Raw genomic sequence first — 22183 nt, 5'->3', positions numbered from 1 at the left:
GTCGAGGGAATGGCATTCTATAATACAGGGACAACAACAGACCATGTATGTTTTCAGTATACCCTGTGATATTCTGTAGGCTGCGGTGCCACGTGTAGAATTTATCCATATGGTCTAAGTGATCTTACAGTTCTCTACAGGCACAGGTGGTCTTTCAGGTAACCTGATCCCAAGTTGTTCAGAGCTTTATATGTCAACATCAAGATGTTGAGCATGGACTTCTGCACTCATTAGTGCAGCCTTCCATATACAGGGGCTTTGAACTACAGCTCCCATCAGTCTAGCCCATGGGTAGGCAAACTAAGGCCTGGGGGCCGGATCTGGCCCAATCACCTTTGAAATCCGGCCCACGGACAGTCTGGGAATCAGCGTATTTTTATATGAGTAGAATGTGTCCTTTTACTTAAAATGCATCTCTGAATTATTTGTGGGGCATAGGAATTCGTCGTCCCCCCCAAAAAAAAGACTGGCCCCCCACAAGGTCTGAGGGACAGTAGACTGGCCTCCTGCTGAAAAAGTTTGCTGACCCGTGGGACTCTAGCCCATCACTAGGAAAGCACTAGATTGGGGAGGGCAGCATTATACTAATACTTTTGATTTGGCTTCACTTCATATACCACCCCACATCATGTTAAGTTATTGGATGCTACAGCAGAGGAACTTTGACATGCTATCATGTTCACAATATTGCGTTTGGGGGCCATTTAAAGATATGCAACAGTAAACAAGCATTATGCAGTCTGTTTTTTGGAGAGGATTGGCGTAGCAGCATCCATGTTGTGAACATTCTTTTCTGTATCCTGTAGGGTATTGAACTCATACATTGAACTCATACTTAGTACATGATGAAAAGTTGTCTGTAAATCTTTATCCAGTGTGCAGCAATTATTTTACATATTTCTGAGGCAACGGTTGTTCTTATATTGAGGCTTAAATGTTTACCTTAAATGCTTTAAGAATAACAGTCTTAAAATTGTATTGCTTCTTATCAAAGCTACATATCGTTCCTTATTTCAAGGTCTCATAGAATATCATGCTACTCTTCGTGGGCTATAATGCAGAATCTTGACCTGTTTGAGTTATTGTAATCTGTCTTGGTGACAGATCTGCATATTGTTCCTTTCCTTTGTATACACTGCATAGTTTAGAATCCAGAAGTGGAGAGCTCTGGTTTTCATTCTTTATTATTAAATAGAAAGTTTCCAATCCGTACGGTGGCAAAATAATTGCTTTAACTTGCTAGCTGCTTCTGCTAAAAGATGCAGAAGTGGTCTATGGCTGGAACATGGAGCTTCCCTACTGCAGCTTGCTTTCTCTCCTTTCTTTTTTATTATTTTATTTTATTTTGACAAAGTAATAATCATAAATAAATAAGAATAAAAATGTGCACCCCACCACTGAGACCATTCCATTGTAACTATCCAACCTCCCAAAATTTCAACACCTCTTGCGATGGTTTGACCCCTTTCCATTTTAACAGTACAAATTCTACAAACACCTTCCATATCTCCTCAAAATCATTTCTCCTGCATATGCCCCGTCTTACCTTAATGGCACATGTTAATTTATCATTCATAGCTATATCCCACACCTCTTTGTATCATTCTTCCATTTTGTATTCTGCTTGCCCCTTCCACTTCCTAGCTCTCATAATTCGTGCAGCTATCAATAAATTTGTGGGCAAGTCCTTCATAGCCTGCGAACCTTCTCTCTCTCCTTTCTCATATCCTTGTGTCCTCGTGTTGTTGTCTGTCCCTTTTATTCTTATGTGCTTCTTCTCTTACCCTATTCTCATGCTTGGTCTTATTTTTCTTTCAAAGAGTCCTAACCCAAATTTATAAGAAAAACTTGATTGAGGTCTTGAACTCAAAGTGGTGATCATGAGGACTTGAACTTGAAGAGCAAGGGAAGCAGGATGCTACACCAGGTCTCCACACTGCCAGTGATTCTGAGTAGTCATTGGATCCAGATGTCCCTGCTCCACTACTTGAGGTCCCTACACCAGTTGCCTGGATTCCTGGCCAGCTTTCGGGTGTACCCATCCCATCTCCCAGGGTTACAGGAACAGAGGAGACAGCAATCCAGGCAGGAACTTCCCAGGCAGGAACTTTAGAGTCTCCAGCAAAGTGCCCACCTAGCTACCTGTGAGGCTACTCGGGAGGAGAGGAAATGCATGGAAACTCCCACCTGGATCAGGGACTGGCTGAGAGTCAGGAAGGGATAGAGCAGGGGTCAGCAAACTTTTTCAGCAGGGGGCTGGTCCACTGTCCCTCAGACCTTGTGGGGGGCAGGACTATATTTTGGGGAGGGAAATGAACGAATTCCTATGCCCCACAAATAACCCAGAGATGCATTTTAAATAAAAGGACACATTCTACTCATGTAAAAATACCAGGCAGGCCCTACAAATAACCCAGAAATGCATTTTAAATAAAAGCACACATTCTACTCATGTAAAAACATGCTGATTCCTGGACCGTCCGTGGGCCGGATTTAGGAGCCAATTGGGCCGGATCCGGCCCCCGGGCCTTAGTTTGCCTACCCATGGGATAGAGCCTCCAGCTCCTATATAATCTGAGCTGCTTCACTGCTGAAACAACAGCTTTCATTCCCAGCTCCAACCTTCCAGACCTTGCGAAATGGACAGAGAAATGGTGCAAGTTAAGCCAGTGTGTTGAAAGTGGCTTATAATTTGGGCTCTTCTGTGTGTGCCTATCATAGGACATTTTCATGTTTTAGGAAGTAATAATATGTTATTTGTACACCGACTTTTATTATAGTTACTTGTGACTTCTAACATGGGCTGTAATCCTGTGTACAGTTATTTAGGAGTGAGTCCCATTGAAGTCAGTGAAACTTACGGTAACTTACAAGTAATATTGCATAGGATCGGACTGAAAGGCAGCAATATGCTCCATTTTAAGTGTGTCATTTCAGGAATTTATTAACAAACAATTTAAATAGTACTGGGATGGGATTGTCTCAGGGCTGTTCTTGCATAACTCTGCATCTGGTTTTGTTAAGCAGTGCTGAGAATTCCCATTGTTTTGTTCACTTAAAAGGAAGGGGGTGAAGTCTTTTGCTGAGCAGTGTGGTTTGTTCCAGAAAAGCATTTAACTTCACTGATAGCTTAAAGGTACCAGTGTTCCCACTTTAGTTGGATGAATATCTCATAATAGCTCTAATCCTGGCCATCACTGTGCCTTGCCTCCTCCATTCCTAGAGCCTCTGTTAACTGGAAAACAAACAAATGCCAAAACAAAAACTTGATTTTGCACAAATCTTGCTTATTTCTTTTTTTAAAAGAGTAAGGAGATGAGAAGGGTGGGAGAACAGGGCTGTGACTGACTCGAGGCACTTAGCATACTCACAAGACGTATAGCCAACCCTCACCCCTTTTGAAGTCCACATTACATTTTTTGGTGCGTAACAAATATAGAGTTCTATTTTTACAAATCCAAGAGAAGGAAGTGTGTACCACGGGACAAAGATGACACAATCTTGTGCACGTTTACTTGGAATTAAGTCCGTATTCTGTTAGTTTTACTCTCAGGTACATGTGCCTAGGAATGCAGCCTAAAATATTCCAGCAACTTGAAAGGAAATGCTACCAGGATGTGGACACACTTAATTTGTTTATTGCTCCCCCTGGGCTGTAAGGATCGATTTGCATAGCCAAGCCATAGAGCATGTTTTCAAACCACATTTTAGCAATGAACTGCCTTGTGTGGTTACAGGTATATACGCAATGTACCCTAACACTGAAGAGATGGCAAATAAATTGGGCATAGCCTGTTACAGCCACACTGGCGCTGACTTTCAGCTTTCCTGCGCAAAGTTTTAAAGTTGGACGTTCCATTTTAGATTTTCTTCTCTTTCGACTACGTTCCCTTCTTAGCCGAACCAGATTTGCTCCCCCCCCCCCAGTCCTTCGGAGCAGAGCTCTGTATCAGATGGAGGGGCCAGCCTCTGGAAATAGGTTTCAGATGTTTTCCCTGACCAGTTCCTCAGCCTGCATCTGTTAAGCTGAGGCGTTTCTATAGGAACAGAGTGGTGTGACATCTCTCCTGCTGCTCCCCCAGTGGCTCCCTCCGAGCATGCCCAGTACAAGTCTTGACTTTGGCTCAAGTATCCTGTTTGCACTAACGGGCTGCACATATGGGACTATGAACGAGGTCCCCCATGAGCTGCAAGTCTTTGTCTTTAGGCGGAGGAGGGGGAGAAGGAGGAGGGGGTCGTGCCCCAGGCTAGAGGAATTGTTTTGCATGCTCCGAGAACTCGGCCCTTTGGGTGGGCTTCTGAAGAATGCTTGCCTGCTTGGCGCGCGGAAATTTATTGGATATCCTGCACGAGGGCTTCACGGAGGTAAATAAAACTTATCTGTCATCCGTATCTTGTCTTCTGCAAAGCTAAAGCGCCCCAAATGCAACTGAAACGGGAAAGAGCTTGACCTCCAAACGTGAGGACTTGGAAGCACCCAGCAAGCCTCGCTGACGCTTTGCGGAGCATCGTTAAGTTTTGGAGAGTTTGTGTAAGCGATTCCTAGCTAGCTGTTTATGCACCAAGTTGCAGCAGCAACCTTTGCTGACTGACTCAGCAGCAAAGTGCGGAAACATTAGGATGAAAGACCTGGCTTGTAGAATTGGCAGGTTTTTGCTGGGTGTGTGTGTGTGTGTCTGCTTGAAATGCTGTAAAGTCTGTTTTTATGGGCATGCAGATTCCTGGAGTAGGGACTTAACATGCTGGTTGCTCCCCCCGCCCCCTTTTCCCGTCCATCTTGATTCTAAACAGTTGGGGACATAGAAATCGGCACATACGGGGCGGGGTGTGTGTGCGTAATTTGATCAATTATTCTGAAGTTGAAGGAAAGCATGTTAAATAAACTCTTAAGTTGTGGGATGAAATACCTGGCTGATACCATTGAGGGGCGAGGGCAGCATCTCCTAGTCCTGCTTGCGAGCAGTTGGTGCAAAGCCAGTTCAGTTTGATCTGTTTGCCTTTATCAAGGAATGCCATCAGTGGCGGTGCAGCTAAGTCCAGGGTTTCCTGGCTCAGTAAGCTGAGAAGACAGGAGACCAATGTGAGACTTACGTTCAGTGATCAGGATTATGGTGGTTTTCCCCCTCACCTGACAGAACTTACATTGTGTTCCAGACTTAACCTTGTGTCTTGATTTGGCTGCTTGTAACGCTTCTTTTGGCGGTTGCAGGCCTCAGCTCTTCTCAGATGTTTCATTCCCTCTTTTCCTATTTACAAACTCCTATCTCACAGTGCATCCAGATAAATGAGACTGCTCAGGGGGAACTTCAGACTTTTAAATATAGAAAATGAGCACTTCTCTCTCTAGTTTTCTTTCACTGCTGTCCCCCCCTTTCGTTTGAATATCCTGCTGTCATTTATGAGTTTTAGGTTTATTCAACGTATACATTGCTTCCTACTAAAAAAAAAAAAAAGTCCCCAAGTGCTCTGTAACGAGAGTAAAAAATGCAGTTAACGTTCTGTTTTCTATTGGCAGGCTACAAATGTTGTTGAACTACAGCTCCCATCATCCCATTGGCCATGCTTGCTGGGGCTGATGGGTGTTATAGTTTAGCAACATCAGGAAGGCCACAGGTTCCCCACACCTGGCTTAGTCTGTCCTCCTCTCTAGTCTCTGATGGGAGTGGGGTGGCAGGTAGAAGCAGAGGAATCTGGAAGGATATTTCTGTGGCCAGAATCTGTTATTTTTTCTCATTTTTAAAGCAAGCAGTGGGATCCACTCTGAGGTAAATGCGCATAGGATTAGGCCATGGGCGAACAGCTGTTTACACCCTGGTCTGAGCATTTCCCCAGGAATAAAATATCATAGTTTGAGGGTCAGGAAAGCAGAGATTCCCCCACAGACTCGTGGATTTTTTGCTGGTGTATTGTGCAATGTGTTACTGACACAATAATAGTGCATTAGTTGCTGGACCGCCCACACATCATTCTGCTTCATTAATTTCTCTGCAATGCTTCCCTAGTGTTACCACGTTACTTCCATCTGGAAGGGCATCCTTGCACAATAGGACAACTAAAGTAGGCACCCAAAAATCTCTTTTTTCAGGCCAAGGTGTGTGTTAAATTTCATTTTATAATCCCTTCTTGGAACATTTGTAATATGTAAAGTTAGAGGATTTTAGCAGGAAACTACAGGATGTGCACCACTAAAAAACAAAGCAGCACAAAACTTTAGAGGGTATTAACAGTGTTGAGAGCAGGATTGCTTATCCCCACATCAATACCACCATGAGCACAAATCATCCCGAAAGCACATTGAAAAAGACTCCTGGATCCTCTGCAACAAATCTGTCTTGAACTTCACAGCAAGGTCAGTTTGGGATTTAACCTCCTGGTGTGCCGGCTGGGTGCCATTTTGGCTTTCGGATCCCCTGACTCCCAACTGACTTTGGGAAACTGCCAAATAGGGTAACAAGATCATACTATTCTCAGTTCTTACATCTGAAATGAACCATGCAGGAATCTCAATTAGGCTGGGTCTCAGAGCTTTGAGAAGCAGATCCTTCCTCCCTTTTTCATTGTGATAAGTTCAAATGAGGGGTGAGATGGGGAATAGGCATCAGAGGGCATGCAATGTCATAGCTTCTGTACTGTCTCTCTATAGATTTCTGAGCATATTTCATTGTACTGATCTCGACCTACACAGCCCTAAATGTCATGAACTTCACGAGACTACTTCCATTCCCATATGCCATCACAGTGTCTTAAATCAACCAAGAGTATACCATTGAACAATAAGAACACATACAGAGGTATTATTGTTGGCTGTTCACCAGCTGTGGCATTTCTTGCTTTTGTTAGCCATAGCTGGATCATTGCATCATATATGTAGCAGGGAATGCAGGGCCTTGGGCAAATTGTTTAAAATGTTTTAAGAAAGTAGAAATGTGAACAGTGCTAATAAACGTAAGTACAGCTGAAAAGTTATTGGACTAAGTAGAAATGAGTTAAACTTGGACTTGTGGACAAGATTTTGGAGTTGCTTGTACATATAAGATTTTCCTAATGAGGCAAACAGCCATTTTCATCTAGGAAAACTGATGAGAAAGGGTTAACCACTCCCTCCAGTGCCACAATTCCTTCTGTGGCTGCTGTTTGCTAAAATTTATAGTGACTGCAAATCCGATCATGGATTTCCATTATCTTGTCCAGCTTGGCTTTTAGGCTTGAGAATTTCTCAGCTGCCCTTCATAAATATCCACAGCACTTTAGCCAAAGATCAGGAAATTGCAACTGAGGTTCAGCCTCCTTTTCTTGCAAAAGGCAGGGCCACCTTTATTTGGGCAGCTTCAAGTTAAAAGGGACTCACTATGATAGGTTGCTACCATCATCTTCAGCTTCTGAGGCATAAGAAGTAAGACTGTTTTGCTCTAGGTCTCATGCTTAGAGCTAAGAAAGGGAAGCAAGGATGTTTGATTTGTAATCTTGTGCTTTGATCCACTAACCACAGTCCTTCCGCTCTACTGTCTTAAGGAGGTTTATTCATGAACTCACCAGACTTCGGAGCAGTTGCAGTCTCAGCTATGTGTGACCGCCACCCCACCCCCAGCTGGCCAGGTGATGTTGTCTGACGCTTGTTGGACTAGAGGACTTTTCAGGACATGATTACAGCAGGAGTGAGAAAGTGGTTCAGCACTAGTAGCTGCTTTAGAAAATGCTGCAGCTAGTGGGATATTTTACTTGCATGCAGCTAATACATTTTGAATGCAGTTTTTGCAAATGTGACAAGTGTCTCACAGAAATTAATGGACCTGTTTCATGAAGCCTGGAGCAGAATGGTAATTGTGCTCCTGCCAGCCCTGATATGAAGCATGGGAATCACAAACCTTGCATAACTTTGCTGGTTGGGCCTAGATACAGTGCAGGAAAATAGAATGGATTCGGCTTAAAAAACAAAACAGAAATACATCCATTCCTTTATATATTCACACAACCCCAAAAACTAACTGCTTAGAAAAAAGAATAACAAATTGCAAAGAAAACACATTCTGGTCTCTGCCAGTGGGCCAGGGGACCAAGGTACCGTATTTTTTGCTCTATAAGATGCACCAGACCATAAGACGCACCTAGTTTTTGGAGGAGGAAAACAAGAAAAAAATATTCTGAATCTCAGAAGCCAGAACAACAAGAGGGATCGCTGCACAGCGGTCCCTCTTGCTGTTCTGGCTTCTGGGATAGCTGTGCAGCCTGCATTCACTCCATAACACACGCACACATTTTTAGGAGGGAAAAAGTGAGTCTTATAGAGCAAAAAATACGGTACATAGGAAGGAGGGTGCTCCTCTGCCCCCTAGGAAGAAGATTGTGGCGGGGACTTACCTTCTAACATCTGTACAGAGCTTAGAACATTTTAGACACTTTGTAAGTGTTAATATTCATGAAGATGAATTAAAAAGTTCTTAAATGCAAATATAGAGGGCTGTGTGCGCGTGCACACACACGAACATTTGGCTCTCAATCTCCCTACTGCTTTTACAGTAATACACGCCTTGTTTCAAGATCACAGCACTGCTTCTGTGGTTGGCATTTTGGGATCTGGATTTGTCAGGTGGTTTTGTTTCTGCTGGTCTCTCCTGCCTCATTTTTTGCTGGCTGTGAGCACTCACCCAGACCCATTAACACAGGGAATGAGTGTGACCCAGAAAGAGGGCCTTACTGCCTTCATTTGTGCAGGGCCAGTTCTGCACCAATCGAAACCTGTTTTTGCAGGGGTTCCATTGCGCATTAACATTGCCACTTTTAATTTGAGGGAAAAGCATATAATCAGCAGAGCAGTTGGTAGTACAGAAAAGCAATGAAACAATAAATAGCAATCTTTCTCTCCATCAGCTCTGTATAAGAAGATGGAGAAGAGAGCAGGAAGGCCCCTCTGGCTGGGAAGCCCCATGGAATCTTCTCCAGTGATGCTTCCTCTTCTTATCTCTACCACTGCTGCTGAGCAGGGTGTGGAAATGTGCTGTTCCCACTTCCTTTCTCATGCCCATGTTTCGTGGGCATAGTGGTTGGGAGGATTGTGCCCATAGCTGCTTATGGCGAATCTGCAAGCTGCTCGCTCTTCCTCTTTCTCTCTCTCTGGACAAAATTTCCACTCTGTGATTCCTTTCAGAAGATGAATGAGGAGGCAGATGTGGCTGTTTGAGATTGCTGTCTCAGTAGCATCATGGACCCAGTCTGCTGCCATGGGGGTGAGCAAGAGAGTAGAGACAAGAACAGCCACTGCTTACTTTTTTTTGCATGCTTCCCCCAGAAGAGGCAGAGACCAAAAGGGGGTGTGCTGCTGGGGTCGATAGGCTCCAGGAGGATTCCTAGCGTTGTGTGTGTGTGTGTGGTCTTCCCTTCTGTACATGACAGGGTAAGGGAGAAGAAACTGCTGTTGACTTCTCTTCACTAGGAACAGATGTTTTTCCTTTAAAATAAGAGTGCCAGTGTTAAACGTACCCTTTTCAAAAAGGGATGCTTCATATGTCGTTTGACCCCTGGTCGCTAACGTAATCCTTGAATCAGGGTTCAGGGGAGCATCCTTAGGCTAAATGAACCTTCAGTTCCTGGATAAGATACGGTGTGTCTCATTTAAATCAGAGTGGCTGCAGTTTAAAAGCTGGAAGGCCCCTTGAGGCGATTGCACAGCCCCTAGCCCTTCATTCATTAGCGGATTATGTTCTGCAGTTAGACTGATTTCCCGCTATTTCTAAAGGATGCTCTCCACACTTTTCGGCACTTTAATAATTCAGCCTTCCAGCAGGATGGAGGCAAGATATTGCAGGGCTGGTATAAGTGGCAGGTTGCACGGTGAAGAAACTTAGCAGGAACGTGAGTGTGGTTCAGCATTTGCGGTTTTCTTCAAAAATTACAACCCCCAAAACAAATCAAAGGCACTGTGAAGACACTTAATTGGGTGAACTGTGTTTCTTAGTTATAAGACAATCTTCCCCAACTTGGTGTGCTCCAGATGTTTTGTACTGCAACTCCTTTCAGCCTCAGTTGACACAGGCTAGGGCTGATGGGAGTTGTAGTCCAAAACACCAGGAGGGCACCAAGTTAGGGAAGGCTGCTATGAGACTTGATTTTGATATCTGGGCTCAACAGAGGCTTTCCATAGTGTCAGTTGTCTCCAGATTCAATATTTTGCAGGAGGGATTCAAGTATATTCTGGAAATTTAGCCTTGTGCAATTAAGTGGATTAAGGCAGTCTGCTGTCCTAGCACACCAGATCCACTTGGGGAAAAGAAAGACTTTTTTGCAGCTTTGGAAAGTGATGGGAAAATGCATTGAAAAGAAGAATGAATGCATTGTAGGATAAATGAATGATTAGCAGGAAGAAAATAGTGACTATCTGGAAATACCCACTGATGATGCTACAGTTCCCTCACTCTGAAAGTGAGTTGTCAGGAGTGGGAAGACGACTGCATTATTAAGCTGCTGGTTCCATTTATCATGAGCATGACTTGGCCCCAAATGAAAAAAGAGGGGGGAGTAATTTTCTTTTCCGAAACACCGGATGATGTTGCACAGAGATATGTTTGAATGATGGCCCTTGATTTGTTTGATATGGCAGAACCAGCTGAGATTTCTGATAAAGAAGCACTTGCTCCAAGGAGGCAGGCATTGGAAATATTCTTTCTCCTTGAAAAGGTGAAGATAATCATCGTCATAATGATCTCCCACCTTTGAATACAAGTGCTGGGGAAAATCACTGAGGCTTGTTGGGTTGAGAGGGGATGGTAGGATGTAATTTTGGAGGACAGGAAGGGCAACGGTGGTTGTTGCAGATTGATGGGGTTAGAAACAGTTTGTAGACCTGCCAGTGCGGAGAGACAGACAATATTTCCAGTGATCATTTGGAGCTCATGATCTGTATTCAGGAAAACATGACTCTTAAGGACCAGTTGATGCATCCCTTGTGCCTTGGAATTTGCCTGGCCTTCTGAAGTGAAGGAGGTGGACAACTTGCTGGGCTTCATGCAAAACCGCAGTTCATATTGTTCTTTACGGATTCAAAGTGGTTAAACCCTGATTTTGACAGTCATACCTCCTTAGACTCGTCCCTGATTGCCTCTCCTTGGAAACAGCCTTAAAATCAGGAGGAAAATGTTACCGCTATTTTTAAACTTGCAGAACCTGTTGCTAGGCACTGCTGAGCTCAAGGTGGTCAGGCACAAGCAGTGCAGGAAAAATCACTGAATGGGGAGAACGTCTGAGATGGATTAGCTTCAGACCTCTGGGTCTCAATGCAGCCTTTCTGACTGTCTTGGTCTTGTCAGAAATATAGGCAGGAACTGAAATTCGGACTTAGCACCTTGTCCAAGTCTCCAGGCTGCCCACTGTAGTGGTGACCAGCTTTGGGGAACAGATTCCTTTAATAAGTAATCTGTGCTTTGTATTCTACCCATTTTAACTATATCCAACTGACCACATCTACTGGTGTCCAAGGGAGTTGACCTTTAGGGAACAAACCCTTCATTTTCTAGCACATCAGAAGAAAAAATAGAATCCCCCCTCCCCGGTGATGCTTAGGTTATTCCAGATGGATGCTTGGAATTAATCACAATCTCTCTTCTCCATACCTCCAATCATGCTTTTGTAAAAATCTTCCCCACCCCACTTCATTGCTTTGAAAAACAACAAGAATGTAAACTGACCAAGCTCTGGCCAGGAGATTACTGAGATCATCTAATTAAGATAATGTCTAGGAGCTTAGAAATTATGCAAGGCCTTACCCACATTATGTCCTGATGCAATTAATGCCTTGAGCTTCGTTCCTTGCTTCACTGTTTGGCCTGCAGAGCCCTGAGTGCTATGTGAACACTGAAACAATAACAACATACACCCTCCATAGGAAGGAACTATGGAGGAACAGAGGCAGTGGCTCATAGATCCTTATTCTGCTAGAAAGAGAAAAGAAAAATTATAACCATAATGTAAAATGTGCGCATTTAGTTAATTCATTCTTCAGTCATCATGCTTAAATAGAATTGAACTTTCTAGTTATGGAATTCACAGGGGTTGTTGGCATAAAATTTGTCTTTCCTTCTTGGCATTTTCCTTTTGATCTGCATTATATCTGGCGAGGAATAAATGTTGATGGATGTTGGGAAATGTGGCTTTCTCCTTAAGCTTCACCTGCGTTTGTTGTGTAATATGTCCTGATGCTTAAGACCAGAAAAAAGCAATTCTTGCTTTAGAAGTGAAGTGTCCTCAAGGAATGTGTTCAGGTGCCAGTACAGCCCAGAAATCCAGTTTATTCAAGAGGAATTGATAAATGAAAAAGAGCAATGCAAAATCAAAATGAAAATAAAACACTAAACCAGAATATTGGTCTAACTAGTCCTACACAGCTGCGCAGCAAGCCGATTGGGTGCCCGGGGTGGCGCGCGTGCCCTGTGCCCAGAGGCGAGGCGAGCCAGGGCAGGACACTCCGTGGGGCCTCCGAGGAGTCTGCCTGCCTCCTCCAACTTATCCGCCCTACAGCTGAGGGGCAGGCGGCGGGCAGACAGTTTGGGGCAGCGCGGAGCCTGTGGGCACCCAAGCCACTGCATCACTCCCAGGAGAGATGTGTGACTCGGTTGTGCTGCAGGGCCCGTGGTCAGTGCTGCCAGCCATTTTGTCACTCCCCTCGGTGGTGACACCCGGGGCGGATCGCCCCCACCGCACCCCCCTTCCTTCACCCCTGGTCCTACATTTGGTGAAACTCACATTGGTCAATCACTCTCATTGGCCAACTCAGGTCTTGATAATTCCTTTTGTTGGTTTCAGGATGCGGGATCAAGAGGGAACAAAGGAATACATAATGATATTTATGGTCTCTTGTGTTCAGATAGCTTTTAGTGACAAGTTCCTTGGCACAATGAATTGCAGAACAGCCATGTACTTAACATCTTTGGGAAGCTGGAAAATGAGGCAGTGAGAATGTAAAATATTGTCTAATTTGTCCTAATTTTCCTACCATATAACAGCCTGTCCTCAGCTTGTGGATTGGAGGGGTGACCTCTCTGCTTGGAGGTGATGGATAACTTGTGTATCTTAAAGGGACAGGCAAGGGCAAGATGGAATCATGCCTCATCGTGCCCTCACCAGTTCTGCACACAGTCGCCCTCCCAGCCATAAAGCAGATGTGCTACTTTTGACTGAGCAACGTGACCAAGGACAAACAAACCCTAATTCACAACTGCCCTGGATGATCCAGCCTTTTGTTTTTCTGCTTCTTTTATCAATATGGTGGTCTGGACCATCCATAAATGCCAGATTTGCATCTCATCATCATTCTTGCCACAGGAATCACAGTACCTGCAATATTTGGCTTTACATAGGTGATTTCAAGTTTCTGAAAAGCATTTTCTTAAATTAATTCATAAGAGAAAACGTGCATGCAAAAGCGGTAAGGGGGTTCAAAAATTCCTTAGAATCAAGTTGACTAGGAGAAGCCATGCTTTTTATGTATTTTCATCTAAAACATTTTTTTTGAATTCTGCAGAATTGCTAAGGGAAGCACCTGCCATTAGAAATATGAAATAAAACAGGCTTTAACCTTGCTGGTGAGAATTCTCTTTCCCCACCTATCTTAAGTCTGTGTCGTTATCAGTCCACTGGTGCTGCATCAAGATGAGTGCTGTGTATCAGTGCACTGGAGAATTGCTTCAGATAAATGATATTCGCACTTCTCCTCTTTAACTGTCGGGGCCTATTTAAAGTCATTCCGCCATCCCCCTACACTGGTGAATTCTCACTATTGTCTACGTACACCTATTAAGCAGGAAAAAATAAAACGGCAGCAATTCACAGCAAGTGGTTCAGAACCTGTCTCTCTGTCTGTGTTAGATCATGTGAAAAACTAGTCCAGGCACAGTCTAAGTCTGACCTGCTGTTTCAACTTGAGGGTTTAAAATAGCAACGATACAAGTGTAGTTGCATTGTACAGGTGCCATAAATGGTTGCAGACCTTTTGTTGGCTGCAAGAATGGTCCGCTGTGATTCAGCCGCTGAAGGTGCAGCAGGAGATTCCCCAATTCCTTTCTTTTAGAAACATCTATGTTGACCTTAAAAGTATGTGAAGGACACGTACATCCAACAGGTTTAATATGAGGAAGGAATACTGCCTGAGAGATTGTACCTGAACAGAGCAGCTACTTTCCCATCTGTGGAGCTAAGGTAAAGCAGGCACTCTTTTGGAACGCAAAGCCGTGTTAATATAAATAGGATTATGCCTAACCCCACGACAATCCCACCAATCGGTGCCTTGTATAGTAACTCCTGCACTGAGAAAGATACAGGGAGAAATTTGGACTTTGCTTTGGGGGTTAGCGCTTCTTTGCTCCAGTTTGGCCATTGGCCAAAGCTCAGAGTGATCCTAGAGCTATTAACAGTAGCAGATAATGAAGTAAATCTTTGAGGACTCAGAAGATGCCAGGCGAGGGAAAGTGGGGATTTTTTATTTTTTTTAAAGCACCTTTTGCCCTTACCTCTCCTGAATTATAACACTGAGCGTTATATGATCAGAAAGTGACAAAAGGGGGGGAACCTTCAGGGAATTGTTAAATACTGTGCTGTTTGGAAATGTCTGAGCTGGAGCAGGGCTGCTTAGCCATGTCACAAGAAGCAATGTAATGAGACCACAGGGAGTTTTGCGCTCCATCGGAAGGACACAGGTGGATATGGTGAGCGGCTGGTGGGGAAAGTATTTAAGCAAGCCGCAGGAAGATGCTCTCTGTGCCAGGATATGATCATGCAATGATAATTTTCTCAGTGACAGTCCAGTGCCATCATTCTGCTTTTTCGATTGCTATTATTGTTTAATATTTGTCCCATGCCAGGCTGTGTGATGTGCAGGACAGAGCAGTGATGTCGTCCCCGACCAAAGGAGTTTATAATGTACAGTACATCAGTTAGATAGGAGGAGGATGGAGAGGTGTGGGTCTCACAAGTAAATAGTGGAGGCAAGACTGATGAAAGTGGAGGTTTGTTCTGGGGTGTGGATACTTGTTTCTTAGAGAATAACCTTTGCAGTGGTCGATAAGATCTTGCAGTCTGATGACAGGTGAACGTGAAAGCAGAGTCTGCAAAAAAGGCAGAAGTGTTCGAACCCAGGACATCAGATTGCAGGATACAAAGTTTAATGTGTGACATAGTAAGGAAAGAGGCTTGAGGTTGAGCAGTTTGGGGCAAAGACAAGTGTGTGTGTTGCTAAATTATTTCTGTCTTTCTATACAGCCCTTCATCAAAAATGAGTACACAGCAATTTACAACGAAATGAGGCCATGTAACACATAATGCATGATAAGCAGAAAACACTGAAAAAATTACTCATAAAATACATAAGTAACAGATTGGCAGAACCATAATCTAAAAATAACTTAACCCACTGGCCTTTAAAAGTCTTGACAGAAAAAGGTGAGCTTTTACCTGGCACCTAAATGGATTCCAAGTTTGAGCAAGACACATTTTTGTGGAGAGGGCATTTGGCAGACATGGAGCCACCACTGAAAATGCAGAGACCACCAGGAGAGCTTCACCTGTTCCCTCTGTGTAATTTTCATGATGATCGTTCCACACCACACTGCAATTACATAGATTTATGGGTTGGCGCTGCAGATTCTGTGTATTTTGGGGAGCTTTTAGGTTGTAATGTGTATGTGTTTTGGATGCCTCAACTTGGCATTGGCCTGAAGGAAATAGCTGGTGCAGCTAAGCACTGTAAAGAAAAAAAAAACCCTAGAAGCTCTTCAGCAGGTAAAAGCATAATATAGGAAGCAATTCCTTGGTTCACTTGAAGTAGTTGGCAGTCTACAGCCTTAGAATATTGGCCTAAGGTGATTGCTGGGTCTTGATAACCAGCTGTGGAAGTAAGGGGAATTCATATTCCCTAAATAAAAATAATGGTGGGTAAAGTTTTAGTCTTTAAAGATGGAAGCTAGTAATTAGTCCCGTGAAGTAATTTTCTCTAGAGAAAGAACAAGAGCTGAGTTTGGCTTCATTGCCTGCAGTTGTATCCAGACATCATTATAATGTTTCTGATTGTGGTTAATAACTGCAAATGGGTTTTATAGGTGTTCTTTCCCCACCCTATTCTCAGTTAGCTCTGATTTCCATGCAGGGTCAAAACAGAGTGGAACTTCTGCTCAAAAACCTGTATCCATCCTTACAACCGGCCTGCTTTGTTTGCCGTCTAGCCTGATGAATTCTGATGAAACCAAAACTGTGCATAATTTTCATGATATTTTGTTTGGACGTTTATTTATAATTTTTATTTATGCTATTTGTTTTGCTGCTCCATAACAAAAAGTTTTCATATATTGCCTTTCACCTGAGACCTGGGGCACAAAGTCTGCCTCTTGAATGGCTTACTGTACAGGGAATTGCTGGATTTTTCAGGGGGCGGGGGGGACCCAAACTAAAATCAGTGGAAAACTTAAGGAGCCAAGTTATGGATTGGTTGCAATATCACCAGATATACGACATATTTAAATTACACAGAAAGAATGGATTTCTGGACCAAAGCTCAAAATTTGAAAAAGAACTCTTACGAAATAAGGATAAACTTCTGTCTAAAATGTATATATTTTTAATTAAAATGGGAAACAAAAGGTGAGCTTGTTCAAGCTCTGGGCAATAGATATAGGACACAATATAGATCTGAAACTCTGGGAGAAACTTTGGAAATTGGGGAATAAATGTCCCATCTTCAGATGCTTTTAAAAAAAATTCAAATTAGGGAGTCCCTGAGTAAACATATACAAAACACCAGCTTTCTATCTGTGGTAGATGTACCTTAACAACAAAGTTTGCCTCTTGAGCAGCTTGACGAAATCAAGCCAAGCCACACACACAATAGAATGGATTGGTTCTGGAGTTCCCTCTTGTTCTTGGACCAAGATTGGATTGGGAGCAATATGATTCCCTGAGATATGCAGAAGGACTTCTAGACTTGTGAAGTGCAAGGTGCATTTATTAACATGGTGGTTGTTGTTTTTAAACAAAGGTGCAACTATTCTTATTTTTTTGACTCTAGATTAGGACTCTGTATATAACACTTTCTGCTGTATTAACATAACGGTTCATTGAAGATGCGCAGGGCAGTTACGATGTAAGGAAGTGATCAAACCAAATGCTTTTCATTTTGACAGTTCAGAATTTTCATGGTTGTCCAGTGCCTCGTGGTTTTCCCATTTCTGCGCATTTAATGCCACTCTGCCACTATTTAGCCATTAAATTTTAATGCCTTTTCATTTCTGTTGCCTGTTCATCTCAGCTGCCAGGAATGACAGGCTGCTGGGGATTTTTCATTTTGTAGGAAAATGAAATCTCTGTGGAATCTTGCAGGAAAGTCGTAAGTGCGGAGAGAGTTCTAGACACATAATACGCCTGAAACTGCTGCAGGAAAGTCTGATGCTCTGAAGGGGAAAGATTATTGAAATTGTTAATTAAATGAGAGTCTGCAGCAACTGCAACACCATTTGCTTCTGTTTTGGAGAGCAGCATCACTGTTTGATAGTAGCAGGAACTCATCTCCCTTTGAAAGGGACTCTCAAGGCAGACAGTCGCAAAGGTTTTGAAGTGATTGGCAAAAAAATGAAATGTTAAAATTTCTGGGCCTAATCAAAGATAATGCAAGTCAGAGCTATTATGGGAGGGAGCTCCTCCTCCAGGCAACCTATTTATTTGAGCATCTATCCTGATTTGCTTGCCCAAAGCTTATGTAGTCGTTAGACATTGTCCAGTCTTTATTGAGCATTCACTCTGATCTGTTTGCAGGGAGGATATATGTCAATGAGCATTCATCGTGTTTCGCTTGAAGTGTGTTCACACATCTTCCTGTTGATCATTTGTTCATCCCACACTTTTTAATGCATCCCCTCTTTATTTTTCTAACTGCAAAAAAAATCAATTTTTAGCAGATTTGTTGTACTAGGAGGGCAGAGCCCTTCAATTGTGCAAACCTAGCAATGACAAACCTAGACAGCATCTTAAAAAGTAGAGACATCACCTTGTCAACAAAGGTCCGTATAGTAAAAACTATGGTTTTCCCAGTAGTGATGTATGGAAGTGAAAGCTGGACCATAAAGGAGGCTGATCGCTGAAGAATTGATGCTTTTGAATTATGGTGCTGGAGGAGACTCTTGAGAGTCCCATGGACTGCAAGAAGATCAAACCTATCCATTCTGAAGGAAATCAGCCCTGAGTGCTCACTGGAAGGACAGATCGTGAAGCTGAGACTCCAATACTTTGGCCACCTCATGAGAAGAGAAGACTCCCTGGAAAAGACCCTGATGTTGGGAAAGATGGAGGGCACAAGGAGAAGGGGACGACAGAGGACGAGATGGTTGGACAGTGTTCTCGAAGCTACCAGCATGAGTTTGACCAAACTGCGGGAGGCAGCGGAAGACAGGAGTGCCTGGCGTGCTCTGGTCCATGGGGTCACGAAGAGTCGGACACGACTAAATGACTAAACAGCAACAACAAAACTTATGATAGCTGCCTGAATGATAGTCTGGAGGCACCCTATGATGCTGAGATCTTAGTGTTAATATGTCTGATAGGTCTACTATTGGTGCAGTGGTTTTAAGTGGAGCTAATCTGTAACGTATACCCACTTTGCAAACAGATGCAGAAGATGCTGGGTGAAGCGGAGAGCAAGAGATGGGAGGCTGGGAAGTTTGCAGTTTAAAATGTTTGTGTGGACGCTTTTGGAAATAAATTGTTAATATTAAAAACTGAACTTCTTTCCCCACGCAATGGGTACAACACAGATTAACACCCCAAAGCCCTGTTGAAATCCATGGGCCAAAAACATTAAGTGTTTTTCTTAAATGTATAACTGATTTCAGTAGCTTGTGTAGCATGGTCCTACACAAATGTTTTTCCCCCAGAAGTAGAATCATAGAATCATAGAATCATAGAGTTGGAAGAGACCACAAGGGCCATCGAGTCCAACCCCCTGCCAAGCAGGAAACACCATCAGAGCACTCCTGACATATGGTTGTCAAGCCTCTGCTTAAAGACCTCCAAAGAAGGAGACTCCACCACACTCCTTGGCAGCAAATTCCACTGTCGAACAGCTCTTACTGTCAGGAAGTTCTTCCTAATGTTTAGGTGGAATCTTCTTTCTTGTAGTTTGGATCCATTGCTCCGTGTCCGCTTCTCTGGAGCAGCAGAAAACAACCTTTCTCCCTCCTCTGTATGACATCCTTTTATATATTTGAACATGGCTATCATATCACCCCTTAACCTCCTCTTCTCCAGGCTAAACATGCCCAGCTCCCTTAGCCGTTCCTCATAAGGCATCGTTTCCAGGCCTTTGACCATTTTGGTTCCAGTTTGTCAGTGTCCTTCTTGAACTGTGGTGCCCAGAACTGGACACAGTACTCCAGGTGAGGTCTGACCAGAGCAGAATACAGTGGCACTATTACTTCCCTTGATCTAGATGCCATACTCCTATTGATGCAGCCCAGAATTGCATTGGCTTTTTTAGCTGCCGCGTCACACTGTTGGCTCATGTCAAGTTTGTGGTCAACCAAGACTCCTAGATCCTTTTCACATGTACTGCTATCAAGCCAGGTGTCACCCATCTTGTATTGGTGCCTCTCATTTTTTTTGCCCAAGTGCAATACTTTACATTTCTCCCTGTTAAAATTCATCTTGTTTGTTTTGGCCCAGTTCTCTAATCTGTCAAGGTCGTTTTGAAGTGTGACCCTGTCCTCTGGGGTGTTAGCCACCCCTCCCAGTTTGGTGTCATCTGCAAATTTGATCAGGATGCCCTTGAGTCCATCATCCAAGTCATTGATAAAGATGTTGAATAAGACCGGGCCTAAGACAGAAGCCTGTGGCACCCCACTAGTCACTCTTCTCCAGGATGAAGAGGAACCATTGATGAGCACCCTTTGGGTTCGGTCAGTCAGCCAGTTACAAATCCACTGAGTGGTAGCATAGTCAAGACCGCATTTTACCAGCTTCTTTACAAGAATATCATGGGGCACCTTGTCGAATGCCTTGCTGAAATCAAGGTAGGCTACATCCACTGCGTTCCCTTCATCTACCAGGCTTGTAATTCTGTCAAAAAACGAGATCAGGTTAGTCTGACATGACTTATTTTTCAGAAATCCATGCTGACTATTGGTGATCATAGTAGGTCATATTGAATTTCAGTGGAACTTATTCTCTAGTAAAGTATGCTTGCAATTGCAACAGAATTAAATTCCGTTGGATTTACCGTATTTTTCGCTCTGTAACACGCACCCGACCATAACACGCACGTAGTTTTTAGAGGAGGAAAATCCGTAGGCATGCCACCGGTAGGCATTCCCTTCATCACATGCACAGACATTTCCCCTTACTTTCTAGGAGGAAAAAAGTGAATGTTATGGTGCAAAAAATACGGTAATTTTTAAAAATACATTTATTTTAAAGGTTTACCCAGCTATTCAGCTGTTAGAGTTTTATCGCAACATGCACCATAACACATTATTCATTTAAAAAACCCTCAATTTCCATGTGTAATGATAATGCAACAGCTGGATAAAACGTATTTCTAAAACAAAATTCTAGAAAGCAACCTCCGCACTTGTAATTAATCCAACTTTGGAGTGATAGGTAACTCATTGACAAAAGTCCGGTAGAAAAGGAATGGTTTAACCAATTTCTTGAAGGCTTCTATAGACTGAAGCTGATGCGCTTTCCTGCAGAACACCAGGGAGGGTGTTCTGCAGGGAAGGTGCCACCACAGACAAGGCCCTGTTCCAAACACAGATGAGTTAAACCTCCATTAGGAGTTCATAGCTGAGTTTCTCCATATGGTGACCACACCACATTGTGGTGGCTCATAAAGGGGGGAAAACCCCACAGAATGCCTTGGGGCCAGGCTGCTTAGAGAGCTTTAACTGTTAAACCAACCCCCTTGAACAGAGCCAAGAAGCTGACTGGCAACTCTGAAGCTCTTTCAATATGTCTCCTTTGACCAACGCCGCAGGCTGATGCAAGTAATCAAAGGTACCCTCATCCCATTGCAGCACAGTTTTTCACTGTCCTGTCCTTCAGGGTTTTCCAGAAAATCCAATGCAGGATTTTCTGCATTGTGTTGCATTGTGGCAGCCCACTCCACCCTCCCAGTGTCCCCCTGTTTTTCTGCTGAGCAGGGGCATCCGACAGACATCAGTGCCTGAACACCTTTCTGAGCAAGGCAGACCAAAACCATGTCGTGTGTTACGGCTGGAGTTGGATTTTTCTTGTCAGGATGATTACAAGTGGTGCTGTGATCAGACTTTGTGGCGGATGGGCTGCGTAGAAGCATGTACTGTGACTGACGTTGCTGAGATGGCTTGAAACCTGCCACATCGGCAGAATAACAGGGAGCTTAACAGAAAGGAAGGCAATATACCGTAAAAGGAATAAACTGGATTATGTCGCCTCAATGGCACAGGCTCTTGTCTGCCCCTAGGGAGTTCCCACCACAATAGGATTGCTGCTTGCCGCTGTACTGTAGGATGGAAACTATATATTTTCATGTTAATTAAACTGGTAAACACAGGTGTGTGTGTGTGTGTGTGTGTGTGTGTGTGCCCCCCCCCCTGATATTTGTTACCTGTCAGAATACACAAAAGCAAGTCAGATTTTTAAAATGCCCTACATTTAGGTAGCAACCAAAGTGATTAGATGAGAAGAAGCCTGGGGGTGCAGGGAGGAGAGCCACCTTGGTCTGGCACCCAAGAACAAGGAAGGAAGAAGTGAGTCCAGAATCCTTAGGGAGAGAGTTTCACAGAAGGCCCTGTCTCATGTTCTCACTTGCTGCAGAGCATGCTGCAGGACATGTGAAGCAAAGTTTCTGAGGAAATCTCAACACACAGGTGGGTTCAATGGGGAGTAGGAAGTCCTTAAATACACATTTCAGAACAAGACGCATTCCAGGACCAGTCTCGAACGTCTTGTGACTTGCATGTTTTGGCTCCCAAACGCCGGTTTGCGAACGTTTTTTGGAAGCCAAATGTCCGACACAGCTTCTGATTGGCTGTAGGAAGCTGCAGGAAGCTCCTGCAGCCAATCAGAAGCCGTGCCTTGGTTTCCGAACGTTTTTGGAAGCCGAATGGACTTCCGGAACGGATTTTGTTCGAGAACCAAGGTACGACTGTACAGGCTTCCCAACATTTCTTTCGTTGACATC

General features: G+C 43.7%; 1 protein-coding gene across 6 annotated transcripts in view; it reads left to right on the top strand.

Moving 5' to 3' along the window:
• Positions 1-22183, top strand: part of DIXDC1 (DIX domain containing 1) — an 84311-nt gene that overhangs the window by 11726 nt on the left and 50402 nt on the right. Inside the window, exon 1 of one of the 6 annotated variants that reach the window (XR_014002523.1) lies at positions 4113-4365. The exons of 3 other annotated variants lie outside the window; for them this stretch is intronic. Coding sequence is in view for 2 of the 3 variants with exons in the window: in XM_081172551.1 (XP_081028677.1) it covers positions 4306-4365 (60 nt within the window). In the remaining variant the exon portion in view is untranslated. Of the gene's footprint in view, positions 1-4112; positions 4366-22183 lie in introns of those variants that run through there. 2 more of the 6 variants (XM_081172551.1, XM_081172547.1) reach the window with 2 other exon arrangements.

This window comes from Podarcis bocagei (genome assembly GCF_964188305.1).
Source record: "Podarcis bocagei genome assembly, chromosome: 15".
Lineage (NCBI taxonomy): Eukaryota > Metazoa > Chordata > Lepidosauria > Squamata > Lacertidae > Podarcis > Podarcis bocagei.
This window is presented reverse-complemented; position numbering and strand designations above follow the sequence as displayed.